Source organism: Larimichthys crocea, chromosome VI (genome assembly GCF_000972845.2).
Source record: "Larimichthys crocea isolate SSNF chromosome VI, L_crocea_2.0, whole genome shotgun sequence".
NCBI lineage: Eukaryota > Metazoa > Chordata > Actinopteri > Sciaenidae > Larimichthys > Larimichthys crocea.
Genome location: NC_040016.1, coordinates 11,351,887 through 11,379,247, shown reverse-complemented (window position 1 = coordinate 11,379,247; position 27,361 = coordinate 11,351,887). Strand labels below are relative to the sequence as shown.

General features: G+C 39.3%; 1 protein-coding gene across 14 annotated transcripts in view; it reads right to left on the bottom strand.

Annotated features, from left to right (window-relative positions):
• The window catches only part of cadpsb (Ca2+-dependent activator protein for secretion b), a 60,337-nt gene extending 35,307 nt beyond the window's left edge, over positions 1–25,030 (bottom strand). For 4 of the 14 annotated variants that reach the window (XM_019262497.2, XM_027279397.1, XM_027279399.1 and 1 more), the window contains exons 1-5: positions 24,371–25,028; positions 11,088–11,201; positions 9,138–9,470; positions 490–570; positions 30–263 (exon numbers count right to left, since the gene is read on the bottom strand). In XM_019262497.2, the coding sequence (XP_019118042.1) occupies positions 30–263; positions 490–570; positions 9,138–9,470; positions 11,088–11,201; positions 24,371–24,703 (1,095 nt within the window). In that variant the 5' untranslated portion in view covers positions 24,704–25,028. Of the gene's footprint in view, positions 1–29; positions 264–489; positions 571–9,137; positions 9,471–11,087; positions 11,202–24,370 lie in introns of all 14 variants that reach the window. The other 10 variants (XM_019262492.2, XM_019262495.2, XM_019262493.2 and 7 more) reach the window with 5 other exon arrangements.
• Between the last annotated feature and the right edge of the window lie 2,331 nt (positions 25,031–27,361).

Genomic DNA, 27,361 nt, shown 5'->3' with positions numbered 1-27,361 from the left:
TATCTAGCCTCATTCCCAAAATACTGTACCTCCAAAGTAAAGGACAGAACAACATCAGACTTGGACAGTGTGTTTTCGTCCTCCTGGCCCATGTCGATGATGGAGGTGTTGTGACCCCGTTTCAGTTTCTGGAGTTTGAACTCCCCACCCTTGGACACAGGCATGCTCTCCAGATTGGCCATCAGCTGATTCACTGAGGACTTGAGCTCCTCGATGTACATGGCCTCCATCTCTTTAGATACAAATTTGGGGAACTTGCCACCCTGTTGAGAAAAACAGAAAAGCAAGATTAGTGCCTCTTTTTCAAATGATGCATGATGAAGAGAAATACAGTGAAATGAATAAACATATATTCTTTAAAACAGTACAAACTGTGAGTAGAAGCTTCCACTCTGATGTTTACACAAGTTAAACCATATTAGTGACATATTAACTATATAACAAAGCATATTAAAAACAATCTGAGCCCCCCCGCGGAGTCTGACTCACCCTGGCAATCTGGTCTGCCATCTGAAGACGACCATCCAACTCTCTTCTGATCTGCGCAGCCTGCTCATCCAGGTTGTCCAACTATTGATAAAAAACAGAGGAGCAGGTCAATAAGGTCACACTGAGAGCCCAGCAATACTTAAATATGGCCAGGGGTCCGTGTCAAAGGTCACCCAGACCTTCCATTGTCATTTATCTTACCATGAACGATGAGACACGTAAATGTTATTTACATTCAGTATATTGTGGATTGCATGATGCATCTTGCAGTTTTGTTATGATGTATTTTTTAATGGTACAGATTGAATAAATGTACATCCTGATTATTCACCCTGCTCATGCTGGGTTGACTGATTTCTGTGACCTGCACAGAAATCAGCTGGTACAAAGGAAGGATGGATGGACAATCTGTCATCCTGACTAGTTAGCTTGATGATAATAAACAGTCTAGATTAATTACAATAGAAAAATGACTTAAGTAATTAGCTAAGCTGTAGCACACCCTAAGCCATAGAGGCTTTAAACTTTTATCACATATGCACTAGAACTCCCTAAGACCCGTTATCAGACTTTAATGTGTAAATTCAGAGGAGCTCTCCTTTAATGCAAACTGTGAGATATCATATATAATGATATCGAAGCTAGAACATATTAAAAAATGGACTGACGCAAATGTGACCATGCAATCCAAAAGGAGCTCATGCAGACTGGCAATAATGATGAATGGTAGGGCATAAAAAGGCTAATTAGAGCTCCAGTTTGTCCTAACGGGCTGCAATCATAGCAGCATGGTGTGGCAGCACACATGAATAGAACAAAATCAAAAAGAAATTCATCACTCCCTCATAGGAACCATGCTGCCATCACCATAGAGACGGGCGAGAGAGTCTTTTTGGAAGTCCAGTGTTTGGAATTTTTTCTTTTCATGTTGTTTTTAATCGTCAGAATGAAAATTCAGCTCTCTGAAATGGTCGAGCTGAAAGGAGGGCAGTGAAAATAAAGATCATATCTATGAATTACGACAATTCAAATACATTTACAGTGATATAAAAAAAAAACTTGACTTGAATGAGCCATTTTAAAACCGTTGGCACATTGAGACATAACCCAGTGTTAATGTAATTTCTTCAAAATGTTTGAAAACCGCCTGCATAGGACAATATCCGCTTTGGGGCAAAGATGCCTGACATCTGTTAGCCTGAAAAGCAGAGAAATTCATGGCTCTTTCACATCAATAATGAATGAGAGTTTTATATTAGCTGACACAAGGAAATAGAGGACTAAGGGCTGATGTCTCTCTCTTGCGCTTTGCTTCACGAGTTATTCTCACAGCCAAAATGGCTCATTCTTGTCAAATGCGATGTTGTGACTCACCAGTCACCACCATTTTCTCTATGAGGCCTAATTGAGACATATCTGCAGCAAAATTGTACCTGGGGAGTCCAAACCTCTCCACACTGCTGTTTTACAAGCATTCAGTGAAGAAAAGAAAGAAATATATATATATATATACTGTACGGTGGTAAAATCCTTGCATTTTACAAGTCCTGTATTTCAAAACTTGTGGAAAATACAATGCCGTAGTTCTCACGGATAGAGCACATATTTCAGTTTGTCCTTTTTATAGTGACAAAGTCACAAAACAAATGTTTGGAATAAAAATGTGTCAAAGAAGCATATTTGTTAGCGACAATATTGGCTGTAAAAAAATATATATATATTATTTGACAACTTGGTTTCTGAAAGCCACCCACTTATTTATAATTTACGAGTTTTCTGTGTTGTAGATTTTATCACTTTGAGAATGCACACACAGCGGGGTGCAGACCAGTTTGAGTTTCAGTGCCAGCAAATGTAATCTTTCATCCTGAGAAATGGGTAAAAAAAAAAAAAAAAGTTGAATCTCAGTTTTTAGTACTAATATTGTACATTTTAATTTAATAATCATTTGTATATTGTACATTTCTGTATCCACATTATGTAAAAACTGGAGTCTAGGAAAACCTGGAAACAACCTGAGATGTTGCACTGATGAAGGCAATCTAGTCCAATATGTCTGGCGTATACAGCATTTTGATTTTTATCAGATCCATTTGGTTTCATATATCGGGATCTATTTGTGGTACAGTGCTCTAAACTTCTCTAGACGCTCTCCTGCTTCTGGGATGCATGCCAGAGCTGACCTCTCTTAGCCCTATGGTATTTCACCCACTCCTATTACATTAACTGGCCTTGTCTTTCAGGCTTTACCATATTGATTCTCTGCCCCTTCCAGCAATCCTTTTTAAGAGAGAATGAGCCGTTTACAGCAGGGCAGGGCAGAGGAGGGAGGGGGGGCACAAAAAAAAAAAAGGCGCTGCACAGCTGGGACTGGGGTCAAGCAACTAGACGTGGAAAAGAGTGACACGGATAAGGTGGTCTGACACCCTCCATCATTACCTGTTTCTGCTATTGATTCTGTTTACTGATGTGCACATTATGAAATGATGTCAGCCAGATGGCATCTTAAATAGGTCTAGTGTGTTACCAGCGTTGGCCACTAAACAGCCACCCAGCTACATAACCCAGAGTTCCTGTTTAGTAGAGCACATAATCAGACTTCGCCACCAGCTGCAGCAGAATGTCTGCACTTGCAGCACAGTGGTACTCTGTACTGTTCTGCCACACAGTGACAGAGTGGTGAGCAATTATTTTCTTTTTTTTTCATTGTCATCTCCGATAGCAGAAAACCAAATTCATCCACAACCATAACCGTGACTGATACTGATTGCATTTTTGCTTGAGCTGTGCTTCAACTGCTTTTTTTCCCCACTGCTGCCGGCGATCCTTTGCTGCCTGTCAAAACACTCAGAGCTCCGGGCACTGTTGGACTGCGGTGCCAGCGACATCTGACTCGTGCGCTCCCAAAAGAACTCTAGAAAATCCAGCATCCTGGCCATGCCGCTGTCTGACACTGCATTTTTACTGTGTGCCTACCCTTTCCTCAAAAACATGACAGACCTGAATCCATGTGCCCGGGCAAATTCTCAAGACTGCAAAATCCTCAGCAATATTTCATAAGTGAATACTGCAGCAGCAGATAATATTGGTCATTATAACTATGTGCAGATTGCAACTCATCTGCAAAATGGCTAGCATGAAAAGGAGTGACTCTGAAGCATGTGATGTGAAGGGGGATGGGCTACTTTCTTCTATTACTCCCATCTCTCTCTTGACAGCAGTGAAAAGCAAAGGCAGTGCTGGCTGTGGGAGGAAGTAGAGCTGGAGGTCAGTGTCTGTGTTAACACTCCCTGCTGAGCCCCACAGCACCCCAATCTTATCAGGCCAACAACCACTGAAAGGTCACTGTTGTCAATGGCCCACAGGCACGATATAGGTGGACAGGCAATCTCGTATAAAATAAGACTGGCTAAAAGGTAAGTTTCACTCTATGTTACTGGAGCTGACAGCGGCACCGCAGCAAAATAAAGGCGACAATTCCTCAGTGTTAGCCAAGCTGACAGCAGGTCAAAGGTGATGGAGCAGAAACAGGTGGGTAGTTAACAGCACAGCTGATGACAGATTCGCAGGTGGATGCTGGGACATTAGCAGCAGACAGCACACTCAGGCAGGGGCGGTTTCTTGTGGAGAACAAAGACTGGGCGGGCAGCTCCATCTGAGCTGGATGGGACCTGGAGGAGCCGAAGCAGCTGGTCTATATTTAGACTTGCTGTGTGCGACTGTGTGTCTGTACGTGTGTTTTATCTGTTTGTGTAAAAAAAAAAAAATGTGCGCAGTGTGAGAAAAAAAGCTTCTCATGTGTGAGTGTAGCGACATGCGAGGCATGCTAATTGGAAAATATGCTCATGAGTGTTAGTGGGCTAAAAAAAAAAAAAAATCACAATCATAACATCTTAACTAACAGTACAATTAAGATAAGGTTTCTACAGTCTGGTGTGCCGCATTTTGTCCTTTAATCTTGATTAAAGCTGCCCTAATCATTATTTTATATTGGGTTATGAGGGTGTAATATGAAACGATCACTCACAGGGGAACATTATCACCTGACTCTACAGCTACAGCTCTACAGCAAGTGTCTTTCAGCTTCATTTCCGCATGCAGCAGGCAGCTGTTTTCAGAGAAAAACCTCAGATAAAGCCAGTATGCTGCACTTTACCATGGCATACAGACAAACGTAGCAACTAGCCGATGAACATATTGAAGCACATAGCAGCAACATAGACAAATATTTCCTCCAGGAGCTCGTAGAAACTTAAACAGAGCTGGAAGGTGAGTAGATATTGGACTCGAGTCCAACAAAAGTTGTAATAAATTTTAATGTTGCACCATGTCTGCTGTCTGTATAATCAGGCAATTGTTTCATTCTTATTGGCAGATTTTTCACATCATTTTTACAGAATCAGGGGCATTTTTTTCTTAGTATAGTCGAGCTATGATATCCCTATCAAGCACTAACACCTTTTTCCTATAATAAACATTGTCCAGATTCTGAACCATGCCGGTGCAGTCAAGCTTCAACCTGCGTTTCAGCACCACTGCTCTTTCAGTTTAGAGGTGGCTGGGCAGGCGTGGTGAATGCTTTCATCCTCTCCCAGTCCTGTGTGCAGTGAAGAGGCTCCATTACGCAATTATACGAGCTACAGGCTAAAACCTGCAAGAGCTCAGGCCTCGTTTCCCAACTAACAGTTGACAAGACAAATTTAAGCGGGAAAGGAGGGGTCTCCTGCAAAGCCTGTATGAGGGGAAACTAATTTGGTCGGGCAGTCTGGGAGGCCTACTGGCCACGATTCACAGCTCTGTGGGGGGGCAAGACTCATTCTGAGTTGCTTGTGCCTTACTTTGACTCCCAGGCTTAGGTAATTTAATCAACCACTTGAGATTACGGAATAATTTTAGTTAGTGCGAGTCCACTGGTGTGAGTAGATATCAAGGTTAAAACACCTCAGCATGAGAATCTGTAAGCGGTGCTAACAGTACTACAACGATCAGTGGATAGACAGGAAATGAATCAATTATTTTTGTTTCTGTAATTTATATTCTATAAATATTCACTGTTTTCTGAGGATTTGATGAATTACGTTGCCATGTCACATTTAAGTGAATATAGTTTGGTTTTAAAATGCACTTTGGAAGAACAAAATTAAAACATCACCTTATTTAATAAAAGATGGTTCATCTTAGTTTTACTAAAAGCTTTTCAAACCTACATCAATCATTATGTTTGATATAAACACTGAACAAATGACTGTGCAAAGTGAAAGGCTAGATCAGAGCTGGTGAGTAACTGGAGCAGTAAAGGAACACCATCGGTATCGTCTTTACGCTCTACGTTACACTGTTACTTCGTCATGCAACGTCCCCAACATTAATTTTAGGGATAAAATGAAAACTACCTGTTACTAGGTTGTGAGTTAAGCTGGTCTTAAAATGAAGTAATTAGTTTCTTGATATCAGAGACACTGACAGGAGATTGAGGTTAATACCCAACATTTCTAGTGAATAAGAAGAGAAGCTCAGAGCGGTGCGCCTTGAGGAAAAATTCTGGACAGATATACGGCGTCTGGGACAACACAACAATACACACTTGCATCTGGATAACAGCTTTTATTATTTGCCCCTAATGTTTGTGTGTCTGATCATTATCATGGAGTAACTTACGTGAACAAGACTAACGTTAAAACCCAGGTAGTTTTCTCTGGGTTGATGGAGACCAAAACAGAGCTAAATGAACAATGAATCTTAAATTTACATTTGTTAGATCACCAGAAGTACAAGCTGGTAACTGTGATGAATGCAGCATTGATTAATAGTACTCTGCAGTAAACATGTAAACATAAAACATGGTAATGTTGTGTGTTTAGCTTATTGGCTTCCAGATGTGATAATCATATAAAAGTAATTGAAAAGATTCTGCAAAATAAATGCTTCCCTTACTGTAAATTATTAAAACAAAGATCTTAACACCCACGGTATCAAAAGAGCAAATTAAACTATAAGATATGTTATAAAATAAACCCTGTTTTTTCCCTGTGAAGCACCAGCAAGGTAATTTTGAGAAAATTGAAATGTTAGAGTTACTGTGAAATCTTTCCTTTTGTCTTTCATCGCCTACAGAACACGCGATGGCTTAGAAAATATGTCTTAATAAAGATCATAAATCATTTGACAAAGTTTACCAGGAACCTGTTAAATGTCATGCAGTGCCTGGTGTGCACTATTCAGGATGTGCTGTATTTTCAGCAAAATGTGTGTTTAGCAAAGTCATTGTGGTGAGAGTATTTGAGATATTTTCATGTACTGCTCTCTGCAGATACATAGTATTTCTGTCACAGCTGTTTTACTTTATCTAAAAATAAAATCCAAACCATACCACATTATAGACATTAACAGTTGTTCTATAAATATTCTTAACCAATTATGGTTCACAAACTGCTCGAGGCCAAACACATTTTCGTACAGTTGTTTGGTTATGCTTGGTGTCACAGAAGCTAAATAACTGTGCAGCCATCAGGGAGTGGAGCGTGCTCAGAGTCTGGTTGGCACAGCCACTGGCCTTACTAGTCTAATCAGTCTGTTAGTCATTTCCAGGGGCTGCTCTTACATGAGACAGAAATAGACCAGTGCTTCCTTTCTACTATTTGGATGTAACTGCAAAAAATGTAAATCCCTAGTGATAACAGCTAAAAATTTGATGGCCTCTGAATCCCAGCCAATCCATGAAAATCTTTCATCAAATCCCAGCAGCCCTGAGCCATGCTGACTGGATTGCCATGTCTCCTTTTTTAGTGAGGATTTTATTATTTAGTAGAGGGCAGTATATGGCTGCTGGTTGCTTACTGAGGAGGTGCTTAAAGTCAACATAAGTACAGACTGATATATTCATTATTACAGCAAAGGAAAGGACAGCTGGAAAAGCAGCTGCAGTGAAAACTGATATTTTAATAATCTGATCTCTGATCAATCTTTTGTATCTATGAGTTATCAATTAAAAACAAACCTGTCCCTTTTCATGATCTGAATCCATTTGCCATTTTCACCTATCTATGATCAAAAGGAAGTATTACACCACAGTATGAAGCTGTACACACACATTTCTTCAGCATATTTTGCCTTTGTGATGGTGTATTGTTTGAATGTTCTTCTACAGCTCTGCAGTAGGCTCTGTTCAGGGATATGGTATTGTGTTCTGCATGCCGATTTCTGACCCTATATTAACAGCTCTGCTGCCAGCACATAAAAAAAAAACTAGGTTAAGCATCTTCAAAGGCTTGGGAGGAAAATGCACACTGGATTTGAAGGCTATGGCAATGCAATGTACCTCAGCTTTTAAAGCATCTAACAAATGAACACTGCAGAACAGAGCCTATATTAAATTTGCCAACCAAGATATTTGAACAATCTAATTTGTTTAACAGCACCTCGTGCCACCTGTGCAGATTTATACATTAGCAAACGTTAAAGGAAGGTCCACCTGGTCCAAAGAAATGCAGCATTTTATAACTCAATGGCTTCCAAGAGATGTATCCATTTGATCTAAATGAAATGAAGAGGTATGTTTTTCATGCATTGAATGATGAGCAGATGTAACTGTGTCAGTGCCCTCCTCCAAATCCTGTCGTGATACGACTTTTAATCAAGCTCCTGAAGAAAGAATACATTAGTGTTGCTTTCAGCATTCCCATAGAGAGCAGTAAAGCAGTAAAGGCAGCATGGAAGGGAGAGTTATGTCTGCACAAGCACCCCAGTGTACACTATTATCCACCTTCAATCCCAACATATCTCCCCTACAATGAAGTATCGCTGGCCTGGTATCAGGAGATACTGTATATCTTGTGGAGACATTAAATATGTCTATTCAACGCCATAGACAACAATGGCATCTTGTCTGTGGCAAATAATAACACAGAGACATGCACATAGAGTCATTAAATAGTCATTATAATTATTCATCTAGTCATTAAACTAGACTAAATGATAATGGATTTTTTTTTTTGAGCAGTTGTCTGATGAAACTTCTCTTTTCATGGAATATTTATTACAAGTCTGATCATTCTATAGCCATAATGTAACTCAGTTGTTTTATTCAGTTAGACTAGAATAATGTGTCTTCACAGTTGGGCCAAAGAGTTTTTTCAGACCATTGGCTGTTTGTTTGTTTTGTTTTTTTCATTTCAATAGTCTGTCTCATTTGATGAATTGTGAGACGTGGTCAGAAAAGAGATTTGAGCCTTCGGACTTAACGCCAGGGGGGCAAAAATACCCATCACGGTTCATAGCACACAGTGATGCCTTCAAATGTCTGTTGATGATGTTGTTTTTTTTCAAATTATAAAGTCATTAAAGAGAAAAAAGTTATTCACAAAGTGATTAATCGACTAAACCCATGCCTGCAGAATAAAGAGAAACTTAAACCCAGTGTTAACAATATTAAAAAAATGATAGGAAAACATTTAGTATTCTCAATATTTAAACATTTGACATTGATAATAATATACATTGTACAGTTCTAACAGTTTAGAACAATTATATGTGTGAAAATAAGGTCATCATGGTGCCCCTACCAATCCAAAAATTCTAAAAACTGAAGCAATACTTTGCTGACACTTTAGTATTTGGGCCAAGCATGAAACTTTCTGACACTATCTTACCTGACAGGCTTGATAAAGCAGCTGGTGCTCAAACTTTTTGATGCCGAGGATATTCTGGAACATCTCGTACAGCTGGTCCTTGCTCAGGATCAGCTCAGAGGCCGCGCTGGCAGTCATGCGTTGCTGCGCCTTGCGTGGATCCTCGTCACCGCGGTAGATGGTGTCAAACTTGGCCATCCAGGAGCTGAGCACCGTCTCCTTGCTCAGGCCGTCGATCTCTGGGAGGCTGCGGACGCGCTTCTCGATGTGCCTCTTGAACACTTCCCTGAAATCATTGGCTGAGAAGCCGCCGCTCTGGACCATTTTAGCCACACGGTCACTCTTTAGGAACACCTACATTGTGGGAGACCAATGTCACTAATTACAGTTATGTAAGAAATCCATAAAAAGAAGAACTTTTTGTTTTAAATAATAAGTCTGGAAGTTTCCTGAATAGACTCATTTACGATAGAGTACAGAGAGAATAGCCTGTCTACTTCAAACAATAAATGTCTATCTCCATGCGAAAAAGAAAACCATGAAACCATTTTTGTTGATTTTGAATTGAAAAATCCGAGGCATATACACAAGACTGTGACTCAGCATGGATGCATGCTGTCTCCTGCTAATGACAGGCTAACAGGGACAGAGACAGGCGAGGCTATATTGTCACAGCATCAAGCAAAGTAACCATCAGAGCTGACTGCTTTGTCACTCTGACAGTCACATTTTGTTCTTAGCATCCATTATGGCTAAAAAGCAGTGACTACTGTGCTGAAACATTGCAGTACAGTGCTACATCGCCCTTGTCACTTGGTGCATGTATCAGTGGATAACAAAGGTTTACAGGCTGAAATTATTAAGAGGTTAACTCAATCTTTGGTATCTCATTTAGACATTTTCACCAAATACAGTACACAAAGCAACCTGTGATCATCCATAAGTTAGCTAATAATAGTGGCCCTCACCATTTCAATACACGTGCCAGTTTAAGTGGGAAATTATTTTATTTTAAGACTATTTTTTAAATAAAGTGAAAAAAGATCTACACACTGCAGACAATGTGCTAAATAACCCAAGAGGAAACATGTACTTTAGTACTGTACTTTCACGTTATACATGCACATAGTGCAAAAATGTTGAAGTTATAAAACAACCAGAAAAAAAAGTTTGCCATCATTCACACTTAAAACAAGGCAGGAGCTGTATTGATTTTAAGTGTTTCCATTTAGGTTACATTTCACAGGATGTTGAAGTGTTCGGGTATCATACACAAGCTCTTAGCCACACAAGTACAGTAATAAACAGCCAACAGCCACAATCATTATAGGACCAAAAATATCAGATGATATTATATACTGTAGGACATCTACTTCTAGTGGTATAACACTGATGATGGTTAGATAAGACGTTGCAGTATGTGAGTGAGCATTATGTAATACAAGATAAATATTTTAAAGCTTTTAACTGTTTAATTGTAACATATTTCACATTAACATTAATAAATAAACTAAATTCCTGGTCAGCTATCACATCCTAAAGAGATCGTCTGGTAATTAACTTTTCTATACTATATGCACGGTGATAATGACTTTTTCATCTGCGTATTGAATACTGAGGTTGGAAAAGATAGCTGTGTCAGCCACATGCTCTGACTCATAATCTGTGCAGTGAAAAGCTTCAGCCACCATTTTACCACTCAGCCTTCTGAATACAAACATTCGACATGGAATAGCAAGAGTAGAGTGTGTATCGCTGCTCACTTTTAAGAATAAAAGCTAGTCGTTTGTGGTTTTAGTTATTAACAGAAAATGAATATTCAGCTACATTTTTACATTTCTGATATGAATGACGTCCGTAACTATAGCACAACACTCTCTGTGATTCATTTGAATGCATCAAGGTCCTGTGCTCGGATAACAAAATGGTTCTGACTGTGACTGTGCTGCTATGGTTATGGTGTGTTGGTACCTCATTGTAGCTCTGCACAGCGTTGATGAATGCCTCATCAGCCACAATTTGTGTGTCTCCATTGAGGAAGGCCTGGAAACGATCCTTGGTCTGCTGAAGTTGTTGCTTGGTTATCTGTGGAAACAAGGGCAAACAGAGGACACCTTAGCATAGAATTCACAACAGAAAAATGTGTCAAAACAAGAAGACATTTAAACAACAGTAACATCCATCCATTTCTGTATAACGAATTCTGGGCAACAGCCTTTCTCCCCAGTAGATTCCTCAAGCTCCTCCTGAGAAAAAACGAAGGACTGGGCCAGTTGGGAGATGTAATCCCAGTAGTGTTTCCTAAGCCTACCTTTGCATCCCCGTCTAGGCAATCATGTTTTGAACAACTCTTAAGGTAGGCAGCCAGGAGGCATTATTATTCAGTTCCCCAACCACATTATATTGCTCCTGTCAATGCGAAGGAGCGTCAGCTCAATACCAAGGTCCTCGCAAATCTCAGAGCGACTCATGCTATCAAATAGAGTTATCCCAGGAACCTCATCTCAACTGACTGTATCCACAAACTCATTGTTTCAGAGATTGTGACTCCAGGTGAGAGTAGGAGCTGAGATTCAGAGCTTTGCTTTATTGCTCAGCTCTGATTTTACTACTACAATCAGATACAAAGCCTGCATTGCTACAACCAGTACTCCTAAAACAGCGGTCAATCTTACAATCTTTTTTACCATCTCTCATGAATAAAGGTACCTGAATTCTTCTACTTGGATACTGACTCCTCTTAACCTGAACCAAGCAGCTTGATAAAGCCTAAAGGACAACATCATCCGCATATAAAAGAGATCGCAGCCTAATATCACCCATCTGGGTGGTTTATAGAGATTAGCCTTGTTTTGGTTATGCCTGTTATACCTTTGCTATTAGTAACAAAAAGCGTTTGTGTACAATAACACAAAATAATTCTGATATATTTGGAAAGGTTGAACATTTCTCATTATGTTTTCTTTTAGCACTGAACAATTTATCCTTTTTTTAAAAAAAAGATTAAATCAGGAGTGTGTTGCTCTCCTTTTGTTTGATTTTCATTCCTCACTCAGGTCTACATGTCCTTGAATTGATTTCACACATGGTTACTGAGTCAGTGACCTAAACCATCAATAGACGGACAATCTCTCTGCTGACACTTGCTTTTAATTTATAGTTCAGGCTGTTGTGTATATGAAACAAGCACAAAGACCTGCTGGTCACGTGTGTCTGCATGCCTTTAGCTGCACATCACAAGTGACAGACTTTGGTGTAGGAGTGAGATGGAAAAGTACCACATATCATGCGCCTTTGAGGCAATCGCAACACCATCTGTGTGTCCATCATATCATTCTAACCCCCCTTTCAGTAATGTTCAGAAAATAAGGATAATGTAACATAAGATTCAGTGCCAAAGCCCAAGAATTTCATGTAAGAAAGATTTACAAAGTTGAATATACATACAAACCAAACTGCACCCAAAAGGCCAGCCCTACTTCAACCAATTCAGGACTAGAAAAAGTGAATATCAGGATGATATACCACTTAATGTCCAAATATAAAAGATCCACTTACAACACATAACAGCACATCAACAACATCACAGATCAATACTTGTGTTTCAGCTTCAAGGTTTCAGGTTTATTCATCCTTGCACTAGCAAGATGTGAGATTAAAGAGAAAGTGTAGACCACAGTGTTCAAGGAACATCCTGAGGCAAGAAATTAATATTAACAACAGTATGCAAATCAGCCTGGTCTATAGAGGCTGAGGTCGACATACTCTGTCTTGGTTTATTGTCCATTTATGGAGAGGGTAAATACACAACACATGAGAACACGTTTCTTACTGAAAGTACTATTTTCTAAGCAAAGAGTCATACTGTGTGCAGGGTAAACATTTTTAATTAACAGGAATAAATGGGGAAAAAAGTGTGTAAACATACTCAGGCTGACGTGACCCTCAAATGTGAGGATCTGATGGACTGAACTAAATATCGGGCTTTTGACGAACAAGCATTTTCACGATGTTGTCATGTGATCAGAAATCATCATTTGAATCTTTTACTATTTTCTGAGCTATATGGACAGAATGATTAATGAAGGCAGATTAATCAACAATGAAAATGATTACATTCCTGGATGTAATCATTGGCTGCATCCAGGATAGATTGGCCTCTATTAACCGTGCAAATATATACGTTGTATATACAGCAGCCGTAGAAGACTCACAAAGATATTACAGTAAACTCCAGGAGATGGGATATTGGCAGTCATCCAAAAGCTGGCATAACACATTTATGTTTTACCTGAAGATTTCACCATGAAAGGTCGAAGCTAATAATACTTTTTGCCTCTGCTGACAGTTTCTCTCAGCTGATCTGACTTTATGTGACAACACAGCAAGCTGTGGATGTATGTGTATGTGTGAGTTTATTTGGAGAGCTGACACTGATGTACACCGCAGTAAACCAGGTGAAATGTGCCCACTTTTCCACCAAAGAATAGTTCAGCTGCATAAAGTATTCATGACTTTCAGTTCTGCGTGCTTTTTATTTTATTGCTGATTGGAAAACTGTGCTGATTAGTAACCAAGTTGATGGATGAGAGAAAATGTTTCCATTTTCATCAGTATTGCCAGACTCCCAAGACATACTTTCCTGCTTTGCTCTTATTGATTCTCTCTCTGTGGCTCTTATCAAGATTGCAGTGTTACACTGTGATTCATTGGCTTGCAATGAAGTGGGCAGTGACATTAATCACCCTTCACATATCAATAGAGGGGATATGCACATTGCTGATTTACAGTAACTTCATTACAGTTCAGAATGACTATGGATTTGAGTTTAGTTCCGAACATATGGTTGATACAATATCTGAATCACTGTAACACATTTAATGACATGTGAGTCTTTAATTAAAACTGCTTTTATGATGTATTATAAGGATTTTCTTTGTAGTTTGGGTCCCTTAAACTTTACATAAGTACTCAAAATGGTCATTTTCCATGTATCACTAATTGTATAACATGAAGGGAGAGTCTGTCCAAAATGCTCTGAATCTTAAAGAGTATTGAGTGCCTCACACAGGTCCACATTTTTCAGCCCCCTCCGGCACATGTCTCATAAAATGAAAGCTGCCTTTAGTGAATCTTCAGTGAACCGAAAAAGATTACTTCAACATGCTGTTTTGTCAGTATGTGTTTGGTCCATTTTGACACCATTTCTTTCATTTGAGTGGAGTACAGGAGAAATTCTGAGATGAAACAAATATCAAGATGCTTCTTTAAACAAACGTTTGTACTGTGCAATACGTAAACTAAAACTATGGAGTCAGAAAATGCAGAATTGCTCATTTTAAAGGCTGCTGTCACTTCCTACAGTGTAAACTGGGGATTGTTACATAAGGGATCTGTACATTATACAGACTGTTCAAGGCCACAGCCAGGATTTTTAATCATACAGAGATTATACATGAGTCAAACATGAAAGCCTTAATGTTGCCTCAGAGCCTTCTCCACACTGTCAGGAACAAAACCCCTGTTGGGAAATATTGATTCCTTTATTTATTCATTCATTCATTCATAAGTTGGTCTAAAACGAATGAAATTTAATATATGAAGTCTAACAAATGTTACACATTGTTATAGACAGGCGTGTCGGATCAAAATCGTTGTGTGTAGTTGCTGTGCCATATACCCTTTCATTAATTAATCAGTGTTACACCTTCATTCATTAATTTTACATTATAACTTAATATAAATTCAGTATGAGTGTTTTATCTTCTCATCACTTGGTCATTCATCCTTGCCACACATCTTTCTTCCTTTCCAGAGAAGGAGAGAGTGAAACATGTCATGTTCAAATATTAGAGGAGCAGCTCTTCGCTGTGTGTGTATGAAAAGTGCACAACGTGTTTAAAAATGGGAATAACAGCAGGTTACATAACATCTGTAACACACAATGATTATATGTAATGATTAAGATTCCATTCATATTCATTATACTATCTCTTTGAAGTTTTTAATCAACAGGGATTGTGAACATATCAGCTGTCCTTGCAGTGCTGTGGTGAGTGGAGTAATTAGCTAATTGAATGCAGTATACACTGAAGCGAGTGTAGTTTGGCGCAATAAAGCCTCTGCTGACTCACACTTCAGCTTCCTCTAGAAGTTACGTAACGTGGAAAAGTTAAATTAAGGAGTTTTTCAAACTTAATTGCCAGCAAAATACAGCCGACCTGAAGTTTGCAGTTAAGTAAAGCCAACAACTAAATCTGAAATCTAAAAATGAGACTGAAGCGTGCAATTTTGTATAAGATTAAGCATCATTGTTTTGATATATTATGTGAAACTTAACTTTCATGAGCTTGAGAATATACAAAGTGAAGGTTATATCATGTAAGCTAAATGATCTTATTGTGTCCAAATCTGTTTGCTCGTAAAAGAGCTGCCTACCAATGCTGCTGTTGGTCTTCAGCAAACACGCTCTGGTTGAATTCTCTCGCCAGACAAAGCAAATTTCAGTCATGTTGCAGATGACACCAACCGGCCCACATCTGAGTAAACAGCAAACACGAGTACAGGAGCAAGCACTGCATGACAGCTGCACAAAATCTACCAGCACCAGGCCTCATCAAACACAAAACACCAGAATCATGTAGTGACTGTGGTCACAAAACTACAATTATACAAAGACAGATGCACAAGCTATTATCCCCAAACAGACACGCTCACATAGATTTGCTCTGAAGACACACACACACAGTATTGGGTGTGTGTTTACTAACACTGGGTTAGTAAACAGCCAGGTGTATACTCTGCAGACAGAGCCTGACACACGGCAAACAGGGATAAAACAGGGAGCTCTGGATCTGTATTACCAGTCTCCACACTGTTGTCATATTCAAGAGCTGTGGCAGTGCTAATATATACAGCAGAACACTGTGTTCACAACCAGCTAAACCCCTTCTTGTAACAGTCATCCATTATCACACCACCAACTCACTGGCAGCAGCCATAAAGCTCGGCTGGTTCCTCGTTATGCTCATTCAGTTACTGAGCAGAAAATAAGCTAATGTAACATAATTGGATGTGTAGGATTCAATGGTATGGAGAGGATAAAATCAACAGGACGGTTTCTCTAAATTTAGTCCAAAAGTGTTAAATAAATGCTGTCGAACTCACTGCATTACAGGAATCAAATCACTGGAAACTTGTTTATTTGGCTGATTTTGATTGTATTCATTTGATGAGTTAGAATTAAAAGCATTCATGTTTACCATAAGAACCAACACCCCGTTTCATTTCATTTCTCTATTCAATGTTCAGACTTTGAGCTCAGAGCAACGGGGGAGTTTTAGTGTTTGTACCTCAGGCATTTTGATCCAGAGAAACAGAGAGATTGACCAAGCAAGAAGCTGCTGGACAAGAGTAAATCTTGGACTGACTTTTAGTTATTGGCAAGAGATTTGTGAAATAAAAAGCTGGAAGACAGATGCCGAGTTGGGCTTTTTGCTGTTGGACTGGTAAGTAATATTAGCTGGCTGCTATGTCTTGTGTTGTTCCACTTGACTGACGTTTGACTGTTAGCAAAGCTGTCAGTTCGCCTAGTTTTTGATCATAAGCAATATAATCATAACAAATGCACATGCACAGCTGTCCATATTTACAACAGTGGCACTGCACTGGGGGCGCTAAATCACTAAAATACTGATTTCTACACAATGTTGCTTTAAGCACATGTTGTTAATAAAGCTTTGTACTTAGACATGCAGTTTTTTGTGAAGTATGGCTACTAATATTATACCAAATGTGTCGAAATGTCATAGATTTTCAAGCATTTTGTTTTGACTATTAAGCTCTCTGGTTTGCTTGTTATGTGTCACCTACCAGAGAGGAAGATGCACAAATTTTGATTTCTTCACATTTTCACAAATTCAAATTTCTTCGGATAACATGTATCTTGACAAACAACTAATTGTTTATTTGATAAATAAAAATCAGTCATCAGACAGAAATTACAACTATTAACAATCTATCTAAACATTCATTCAAACAGTCATCTTAGGTACTTCTTAGATCCTGATGAAGTCCCGTACTTTCTTACAGAAAAATGATTTCCAGCACAGTTTTTTTGAATGCAATCCAAAAGTGTTCTTAGTTCAATTAGGTCCTTGCACTGTTTGAAGGTTAAGGCTGTGCTCAAACATTTAAAATGTCCAAATAGCTAAAAGCATGAAAATGGCTCCATTAGTGGATCTTTTTAACTGGAGAAAAGGAAAAATATGTCTCTTTATAACAAATCACTTAACGTCTTTACCCCTCTTTTTCTTTTTCTAGTAACTGACCTCCGTTTCAAAGAGGTAGCATGATGTCCATAATAACACAGAAAAGAAGGTGCATGTCTGCCTGACATACAGGCTCATTGCTGTCTTCTGTATGTGAGAGTCATCAGAGAAAGAGGGAAATAGAGGTTCAACAAAGGACCGCAGTAATGATCCTGCTATAGCTCTTACCTCCGTCTTCTTTCTTTAATGTGGAAAATCACCACTACTAATCTCTCTCTGTCTCTCCCCTCTTTGTCTAGCCATAGTGATTTTCCCTTTGAAGCAATCTCAGATATGGTTTAACATAACCACATACATTTGCACAAACATATTTTTAAAACACATGTTTATCTCTTCTGACCATCAACAGCTGCCTGCTTTCATTTCACTTGCAAGATTTTGTGTGATGATATACATTGTGTTCTTCAAAGGAAATTCACAGTTTTCTTGTACTGTGATTACAACTTCCATATCTCATAATTAGGATTTAGAATCTCCTAATTATGACAAAACTATCTTGTAATTATGAGAAAGAAATTACAATTACAGTGTGAGAGAAAAAAGTATGTTTGAGAAGTTTGAGAAGAAATATGATGACACTAGCTGATTTAATTTGCTTTGGTTTAATTGCTTAGTTGGGTGTTAGTAGATGTGTTGACGTGACTGAGCAATGTAAATGGCATTATAATTAACATCAAGGCTGCCATGAAGGCTGCACAGGCATCTTTAGTCGCTGGAACTGTTTGAGCACAAACACACAGTGCACACTGATCTCTTTGAGGTTGCTCTACCAGTCCACCAATCTCAGCAACAGACTTTTCAACAAGACTGTTCAGGAGTTTCAAACTTAATATGTAAATGTCTGCAGTGTTAAAGGTCCAGTGTGTAAAATTTAGGGGTCTCTATTTACAGAATGTGGCAGCAATACGGAATATAATTTGTATAACTAAGTTTCAAAATAAGAATTATGTTTCTTTCACGGTGTCCGTCATGTTGCGTTGACGTTTTTCTAGAGTAGCCCAGAAAGACAAACCAAACATATAGGCTTTTTTTCAACCATTTTAACAATGTATTGATAGTTCAAAGATGTATTAAAATGTCTACAAATGACTAGAACTATCTTTTGTTGTGCACTTATTGTGTATTATTCCGAATGTTTATTGTACGGTGCATTTCATTTGGTCACCTGTTTCTGGCATCATATCCCCAGTTTATCACCTCTAGTTGCTGTAACTTCCATGGAAACACTGTATTACCTCGTCCATGAACATGATTTCTGCCTGAGTCAGTCAGATAGCTTTACATCAGCATGGTTGATGTAAAGATGGTTATTGTTTAACAATGATGGACCTTGTGTGTTATTATAGTATTTGCAAATGACCAAAATGATTCATTGTAAATGGAAATAATGCAGCCATAGTATTAGTTAGTCAAAGTCTTACTCATAATAAAAGTCAAATAAAATGTTTTGTTGCTTTAAAAATAGGTCACTGCTTGTTATTTTGAAAAAAAAAAACATTAATCTGATTTGTTGTCCTGCTGCATTATCAACCAGAGCTGTCTAATGACTTTCTGACTGTCTGACTCATATGCAGTATTGGGAGCAGGGATTATATTATGTACAGCAATAAAAACAGGAGACCTACAGATTAGTCTGTCTAATCCAGACAATTCTACCTCATGTCCAACAAAAGTATCCCTTGGAAAACTGGTATTTTTATGTTATATATGTTATGTTGTATTACATATTGGCCCTGTGAGGACACATAGGTACGGCCATCATTAACAAGTGCATACTGTATTCTGAGAGGGAGCAGGAGGAAGAGCTTTGAAGCCAAAGCACAGATACATCCTTGCCTCCTCTAAGGAATAATCCTTTACATGATCCAACCTTGAAACATAAAATATTGTACATTTACATGCAAACACTGCCGTGTCATTTGCATTGCTGCTGCTATTTTTGTCAGCACATGATTGCCGTGTGTACAAATGTCAGGTCATATAACTGGGTTATTTAAATATGAGTCAATTTGATCCTAATTGTGGCAGCTTCCTTCAAAGAAGACAAACCTTTGGGAAAAAATGTTTTTTTTTTTATCCCACCAAATAAGATCTTAGCTTTCCCTTCTGGTCATATGCAGAGACCGAGGAGATGTTTCATTTGCGAAGCTGTGATTTGTTACACGCGGCTGCACAGATTGTAGGTGTGGGGGTATTTCGCCTGCTGCTTTTCAGCTGTCACCTCTTTGGAATCCACTTTTATATCCATACCACTGATGATCATCTTTATTCTTCAACACTAGTGTTACTAAAAAAATGCTAAAATGTCTGCTACTTACTAAACAACCCTCAAATGTGATTGACGTGTTTTATTGTTAAGTCAAAGCTTGACTTTCACACTGACGGTGAAGCTTCTTTTATTGTCAAAGGATGTCTTTTTCAGGCAGAACACTATTTAGGGATCTTACATAATAATGCAAATGATTTCAGTGCCGTACTTGCACTCTGCATTGCTGCTGCTCTCTTTTGTGTGTTTCATGAACATAATGAGCTCAGATGGCTTCACCTAAGTCATCTGTGTATCTACATGTCCATTGCTCACTTATTATCTTGTTAAATAACTTCTGATTTTATTCAAAGAAGACTCCAGGGACAGGGAGACATTGTGTATACTATTTTTAAAACTGTGCAGTGCACAAAAATATCAGCCGTTATTGAAAAACCTGACTGCACATACACCAGTGTATTCTTATTAATTTTTTAATGTTGCTAATTTTACTCATGCCTCTTTCAGTGTCAGCTTTTCTTCTTCTCGGCTTCAGCACCTTCTACCAGTTCCCTTCCTCATATCACCGTGTTATCTGCCCTTTATCGAGAGCACAATGCCATACTTTCCTAAATCATCAACATATATATATTCATGTTCATCCACAGACCAAATGTATGTATAAAGATTCAGTAATTATGCCAATATTGTCTCTGAAAACATCCTCAGCTTTTCTTTGTGTTTAAATTGGTTCACAATAATCCTCATGCCTGGTGATAACTTCACCATTAACTTTTATTCACATTAAAATGTAGATTGTCTCTGTATGCTGCTCATAACACCAAGACATTGTTACTCGTTCTTGTTGCTTTTACCAACACAAATGACAAATCAACACAAATGACACTTATGCAACCACAAACGCTATTCTTGTTGGGTATGGACGGGTCTGTTTTAAAAACATTAAGTCATTAAGTACCATAGTTTTTTGCATTCATTACAAGGCAGTTCTTGTCATTTAAAATGTAAGAACATGACAGGAAACCAAGTCCATGTTTACAACGGGACACCCAAAATCCTTTTCCAGGCTCAGCACTAAACATCAAAGTGGCAAACTTCATTCAGGTATCACAGATTTGCATTTTAGTCTACTTCACATTCACATCACAGATCCTGCTGCACAATTCACAGGTCCTCTCCCTCGGAGTATTAACAGCATACTGTAAAGTATTAAAATGCTGAGCCAAGAGGCACTCTATTAATTTAGCCTGCTGGCAGATGAGTTGATTGGGTCAATTGGATTATCTTCCGGGCATCACACTTTCTAATTGAAAAATACTAAACTCAGGAGATTATTCAGTTCTGAATACATATTTATTCGGATCTATAAAAAAACATTTGGGTTTGATTTGTCAGATTCATTTCTACAGCCACACTGGCAACTTTGTGTGGCTATACTGAGGCACAGATTTGAGCTACTGTCAGCATGTTAACATGCTTGTGTTTAGCAGGTGTAATGCTACCTATCATCTTAGTTTAGTGTGTTAGCATTTGCTAATTAGCACTAAACAAAATGTATAGCTGAGGCTGGTGTGGACATGAATGTGATTAGTTTTACATGTATTTGGTCACAAAACAAAACTAAAATTTGACCTGGTGATGGTGTTAGGAAATTACAATTCAACCCAATGGGGACATGGATGTCTGTAACAAATTTTATGGCAATCTATCCAACAGTTGCAGAGACATTTCACTTAAAGTCACTAATGTGAACCTCATAATAGCTGTATGGGCAAAATCAGAGGATCCCCAAAGTTGTTAGGATTCATCTGGGAACCATGAATGTCCATGCAAAATAGTGTGCTAATACATCAACTACATAGAAAGATTTCACAGGATAAGTGGTGGCACTATATGAAATCAGGGATTCACCAAAGTCGGAAGGGTTCATCCTCTGTGGACCAAGAATCAAATATTTAATATATATTGAGATATTTTAGTCAGGACAAAAGTGGTGATCTGACCAAGACTGATGGACCAAACAGCCAATAGACAGACAGACAGACAGACTGGCATAGCCATCAATTGAAACAGGTCATAAAATGTCTTTCTAAATTCATTACTACAGGACACATAAAACAATAATATATCAGTTCAGTGAATGAAGATCCAGCCCTTCAACATCCAGAATATCATTCCATAAATTACACCAATAAAATCTATATCTGTCAATAATCTTAATAATTTACTTACAAGATATGAAAGGAGGGGGTCAGACAATTACCCTTGCATTCAAACACACACGTGTCACCAGTTAAATGTGCACACATACCACACACTAACCCCTGCATTTGAATAGCAGCTTTCAACCTGCCGTTTGTGAAGACATCTTTCAGGCTGAATGAGAAAAAATATTTCCCTTGCTACTCAAAAAGGAAGAAGCTGCCTGTTACTGCCCTATTGTGTTACCCTTTCACAAGGTTATAGCAATACATTTTAAGAAGCAGCAGTGGAGCTTGCATCCTCTGCAGCCTGGCCTGTTTCTCTGTGATAGCCCATCACTGCTGTTTGTGTGCCAGAGCTTCTAATAACGGATTATCATGGAGCTGCTCCACATGTTTCGCTGAGGCCTTTAAGTCTTTTCATTACAGAAATTGCTTCATCATATTTTTGTGACTAATCTATAATGACCAATACTGTAATGGGCTACATATTAGATTGTGAAGCCATCGTTGTAAGGAATTTCCTTAATAAATGGTTGTTTATGGATGTCTGAGGAGCCCACATTCAAGGGAGGATCATGGTGGAGAGGAGTCTGCAGAGAAAATACTGGACTGGTGTTGAATATCCTTCAATAAAGTGCACAACCACACATGACGGAAATATAATTAAATGGCAGTGAAATGTCATGACGCTATAAAGGCACATAATTGCCAGAAAGTAATCGTCTTACTTTAAGTGCTCTGTGTTGTTAAATGTCTTTCTGAGTAATTAATTGTTCTCTTTCCGTGTGACTCAAATTAAACCAGTCAAATGTGTTAAAAGAAAAGACGTATATTGTTTTTGTTTAATTTTGCACAAGGTGCGTAATTCTTCTCAAGGGAATGGTTCAAGCCAAAGGATGCAAATTTGGACCAAATTAAAGTCTGGCGGCAGACTGTAGGCAGACAGACACACTTTGATTTCCTGGTCTAACAGCAAGCATTGGATTGTTTGTCCAGATATTCACTCACCCACAGCAGAGGATTGTGGCCACCAGATATGAAAGTGTATTAGTAAGCATGCATTAAGGCTATCAGTAACCTACACTGATCAGGACTACAAACAAATAAATTGATGGAAACACTGTGGTTTATGCCACCCACACACACTTGTGCATGAGTCAGCAGAAAATTCAGACCATATGGCTTAAACTGTGTCCAGCTGAAGAAGAACTGTCTGCAGGTTAAGCAAAGACAACACTCAAAAGAGCGATTTCCATAGTGTTGCGTTGTTTACAGCATGATGATACTCGATCAGCCAAAGATTAACTGAGTGGAATAAATCTTCTGAATGCAACTTGTGAGGAGAGCTACAAGAAACTGCTACTACAGTCTCATTGAGCCATGTGATGATCAGTGTTTTTATAGCGGAAAGATAACCCTTGACAAAAACGTGTTGATCTTGTTTGTTCCTTAATTTACAAGAGATAGAAAATGGACTTCAGAGCCTTGGAGTACAAACAGTAGGCAGTCTATTTCTGGTGGCAGACAGATGCACAAATCAAGGACAATAAATTGGGGCCAACAATCAATTCAACCTCCTTTTAGTACAGTAGTGCCTGTGCACGGTGACTTTGATAGTAAGGACACCGTGACCAAAAACTGGCTTCAACATCAATGGAGCAGCACAGCAGCAACGTGAAACCAGGATGAGGGCCTTATCCCTTACAGTAACTTATATAAATTTTATAATCTGTAGTAACAAAAAAACAAAAACAAAAATTTAATGTGTGAATGTAGAAAATTTGCAATTCCAATGAGTGTACTGTAACCAATCCAGAAGAGCCAAGCTCATCTGCAGAGAAAGGCTATTAGGCAACCCCTCCTCAAGAGGTCTGTGCCTAAAAGTCACCTTGGGAGGCCAAATTGACGGGATAAGTGATGGCGCAAACGGGTCTGAATTGGGTTTCTGCCAGGAAGGCAGGACACAGAGACAAATCCAGCTGCATATCTAATGAAAAGTAAGACTTCGTTGGGATGTAAACCCAACAAGGACAATGATGTCTTTAATCGCCATCCACCATCTCTTGAACGCCCTTTCAATTAATGGGCTTGCTAGGATTGATCTCACTTGTGAGCGTGTGTATGGAGGAACATAGACTGCACTCAGTCTGCAGCTCTGCAGTACCATGTGTCCTTTCACTATCCTAGCTCGAAGCGCTTTTATGTGCTCCTGTCATGCTCCAAAGATCGCAATATTTGCGTCAAAAAACAAACAAACAAACAAACAAACAAACAAACAAACAGTGGTTTCATTGGGACTGTGCTCTATCCGTGCGTTATCGGATAGGCCTTGTGGCCAAAACCCCTCTGTGCTATACCTTATGTAGGTCATCAATGACAACATCTGCGATGTGAAAGGAGGCATTTCGTCAGCGTGTGGTTATTAATTATGCCTTTGCAACCGTGGGCCCTTACCTTCTGCTGTCGCCTTGCCATATCTGTGGGCTGTTTTGCATTGAATGGGTAAGCGACGCATCGCATCACAAAAACATACAACTGCAGCTTCTTTTTGCGCTCTTCCTCGTCCCTCTGCAGCTTCTCCAGATCCTCTTTCTCCTCGCTGGCGGCTGATGGGCTCGGGCTGGTCGGACGGGCACTGCTGCGGCTGCTGCTGGGTGCTAGTCCACCCGAGCTCTCGCTGGTCCTGCTTGGAGAGATGCGGGATCCGGCCTGAGGTGCCATCGCCTCTTTGCTTTCCTCCTCCACTATCCCATCAGATTCCTCCTCGCTGGACGACGGGTCTAACATCTTGCTCTAGAGGTGATGCGTCCCTACAGATACCCTAACCTACTAAAGGAGTTTTTTTTTTGTTTGTTTTTTACCCCCCTCCTAGATATCCCTCAATGATGGCTGAGTCGTTGTCTTATCTGCGTCTTGGTTTCATGTAGAATATACCCGAAGCCAAGACAAGAGGATAGGCCGTGATTGTAGTCGCTCTCGCTGGGAGATGTCAGCAGTACTAGTGGTGCTGGAGGACGTTTTTTAGTCTGCTTCACACTGAGCTTTCTCCGCCTGCGCCGAGGACTCGTCGATGCTTACGTATTTTCTGTATTTTATTGGCCAGTCACCGCTGCGGATGTGAGAGGGGGAGGTGAGAAGGGAGCATAGGGGAGGGGCAGGGGAAGTGTAGTGCACAGATGAGGGAAAAGGAAAGGAGAGATGCTTTCCTCTCTCTCTCTCTCTCTCTCTCTCTCTCTCTTGTCCGATGGCCTCTCCCTGCCTGCCAGGCGGGGGGACGAAGGCGCGGGGAGCTGGCCGTGGTCCTGAACAGAGACTAAGAGCAGAGCGAGTGAAGGATGCGCCTCTACTCGTTTTTTCTTTCTTTATCTCATCCTAATGTTCTGCAGTAGTACACCTAAGATGGCTGCCACGGGATATATTCTTTGATATTGTCACTGAAATGAGGGGAACATTATTCAGTTTCTGGGCTGCGCACGGGATGCACATTAGTAGGTGTAAAATGTGTGGGAATGGCTCCTGAGCAGTGTGTTGTTGAAGGGTGGGGTTGCCATAAAGACTCTGTCTGTCTGTGTGAAGGCTCCCGGTCGAGGAATTGATTGTTGCCGCATGTGCTGGTCTCTCTTGTCAGGAAATTGCTTTACGCTGCAGTCACATGAGCTTTCTCTTTATTAAATATAGATTTATTACCCTGAATAGAAATCTTCAGGTGTTCAACTCAATTTCACACAGTTCCTGCCAAAATTCAAATATCATATCAACATACAGTTTCTCTTGACTAAGAATATCACATTTAAAGCAAACACTGCCTTGAATTATGGTATATTATATTTCAATATGATGACATTAAATGATGTTTAAATGATGTTTATGACTTAAAAGTGTCTTTTGCTTTGTTTCTGCAAGCAACAGCACACATTAGATCAATATTTTGTTTGGCCTGAACAAGATCTACTGGTATCACAAACTGGTATTAGCTAATGCAACAGAAAGTTCAGTTCAGTGTAAACGCAAAGACTATTTTGATTTTAATTTGTCCGAGTCAAAGGCAGCAGCTCTTGTTTTTAAAAATAGTATAACACAATAGGACAGCAGTGGCTGTAGGTCACACCTACTATCTGACCCTTAACCAGGGGACTCATTTAACTGACTGACGGGGATGAATTATGCGAGACACTGCCACAGACTTTCACTGATGTGGAGCATAATAATGACACACTAAAAAAAAAAGGATGCAGACTAAACCACAGCAAGTCTGACCTCCTGGTCCAGTCCCTGGACTGAATTTATCTTAACTCTGGTACCTCCTTCCATTTATTTCTATTGTGGTTTTCAACTTTTTTGACTAAACCTGTAAGAATGAATCAGTTCCTTCTTATGGCATATTGTCACAGGTTGAGGTGAGAGCTGCTCAACCTGAAAATTGATGTGATTTTACAGGTAAAACTGTCCAGTTATTCATTAGAAATGAATCCTCATCATGGGTCGCAGGGGGCTGGGGCCTAGTCTTGCCTTAATTTGAGCACGAGGAGAGGTACACTCTAAACAAGTGGCCAGTTCATCACAGGGCACATAGAATTATATTTATTAATTACTGTATTATATATTTATATAAAAATATATCCTATTTAATTGTTTTTGTTCCCACAGGTTGGGAACTATTGCTCTATCTCCTGTTTACCTACTGACCTGCCTGCAATTATTCTTACAAGTGAGATCAATTAATCTGTGACTGGCAGTGGTCCATCTCAACATGGTTACATAATAAATTTTAAGATGGAGAAGCAGAGGAGTAATTCCTGGTATTGTGCAGGACTAACCTCCCACCACCTAAATACTACCCACTGCATCTTAATGTAAACCCAAAGATCAACTATACTAATCTTTTAAACATATGAATGCAGAATCTGTAGGCAGAGGACCAAGACAGAAGCGTTCTGGTTTCAGTTTCTAATCTGAGTAATATTAACTAATCATATTTGAGCAGGCTTTGGTTGCAACGGTCCGTGTGGAGAGAAAAAAGAAGCAGAACGCATTGGCCAAAAGTACAATTTCAGAACCCATTAGCAATCATCGTAGCTTTTTATTCACTTATCTGAAAAAGTTATCTGCATTCATAGGCAGATATCTGTTCGGAGAGCTTAGCAGAAAAGTGTCTTTCTCATCATTCTCTTGTATCAAATTGCTAATCAGACTGCAGAGGTAGTCTTGGCCCAGATATCAATTTTAATTTTCAGGATATGTGCTGGCTAAAGAAGCCCCAAAACATTGGCTGTTGATCCAAAAGGCTAAATTGTCATCAGATAACAAACAACGGGCTCAGAAAATTAAATCTATTCATTTTCTATTATTTGCATTAGTCGTTTAAACATAATGTATGATTATGAGATCAATACAAACTAAAATAATGAATGTTTTGACACAAGGCCCATCAGTCATTCTGGTTCA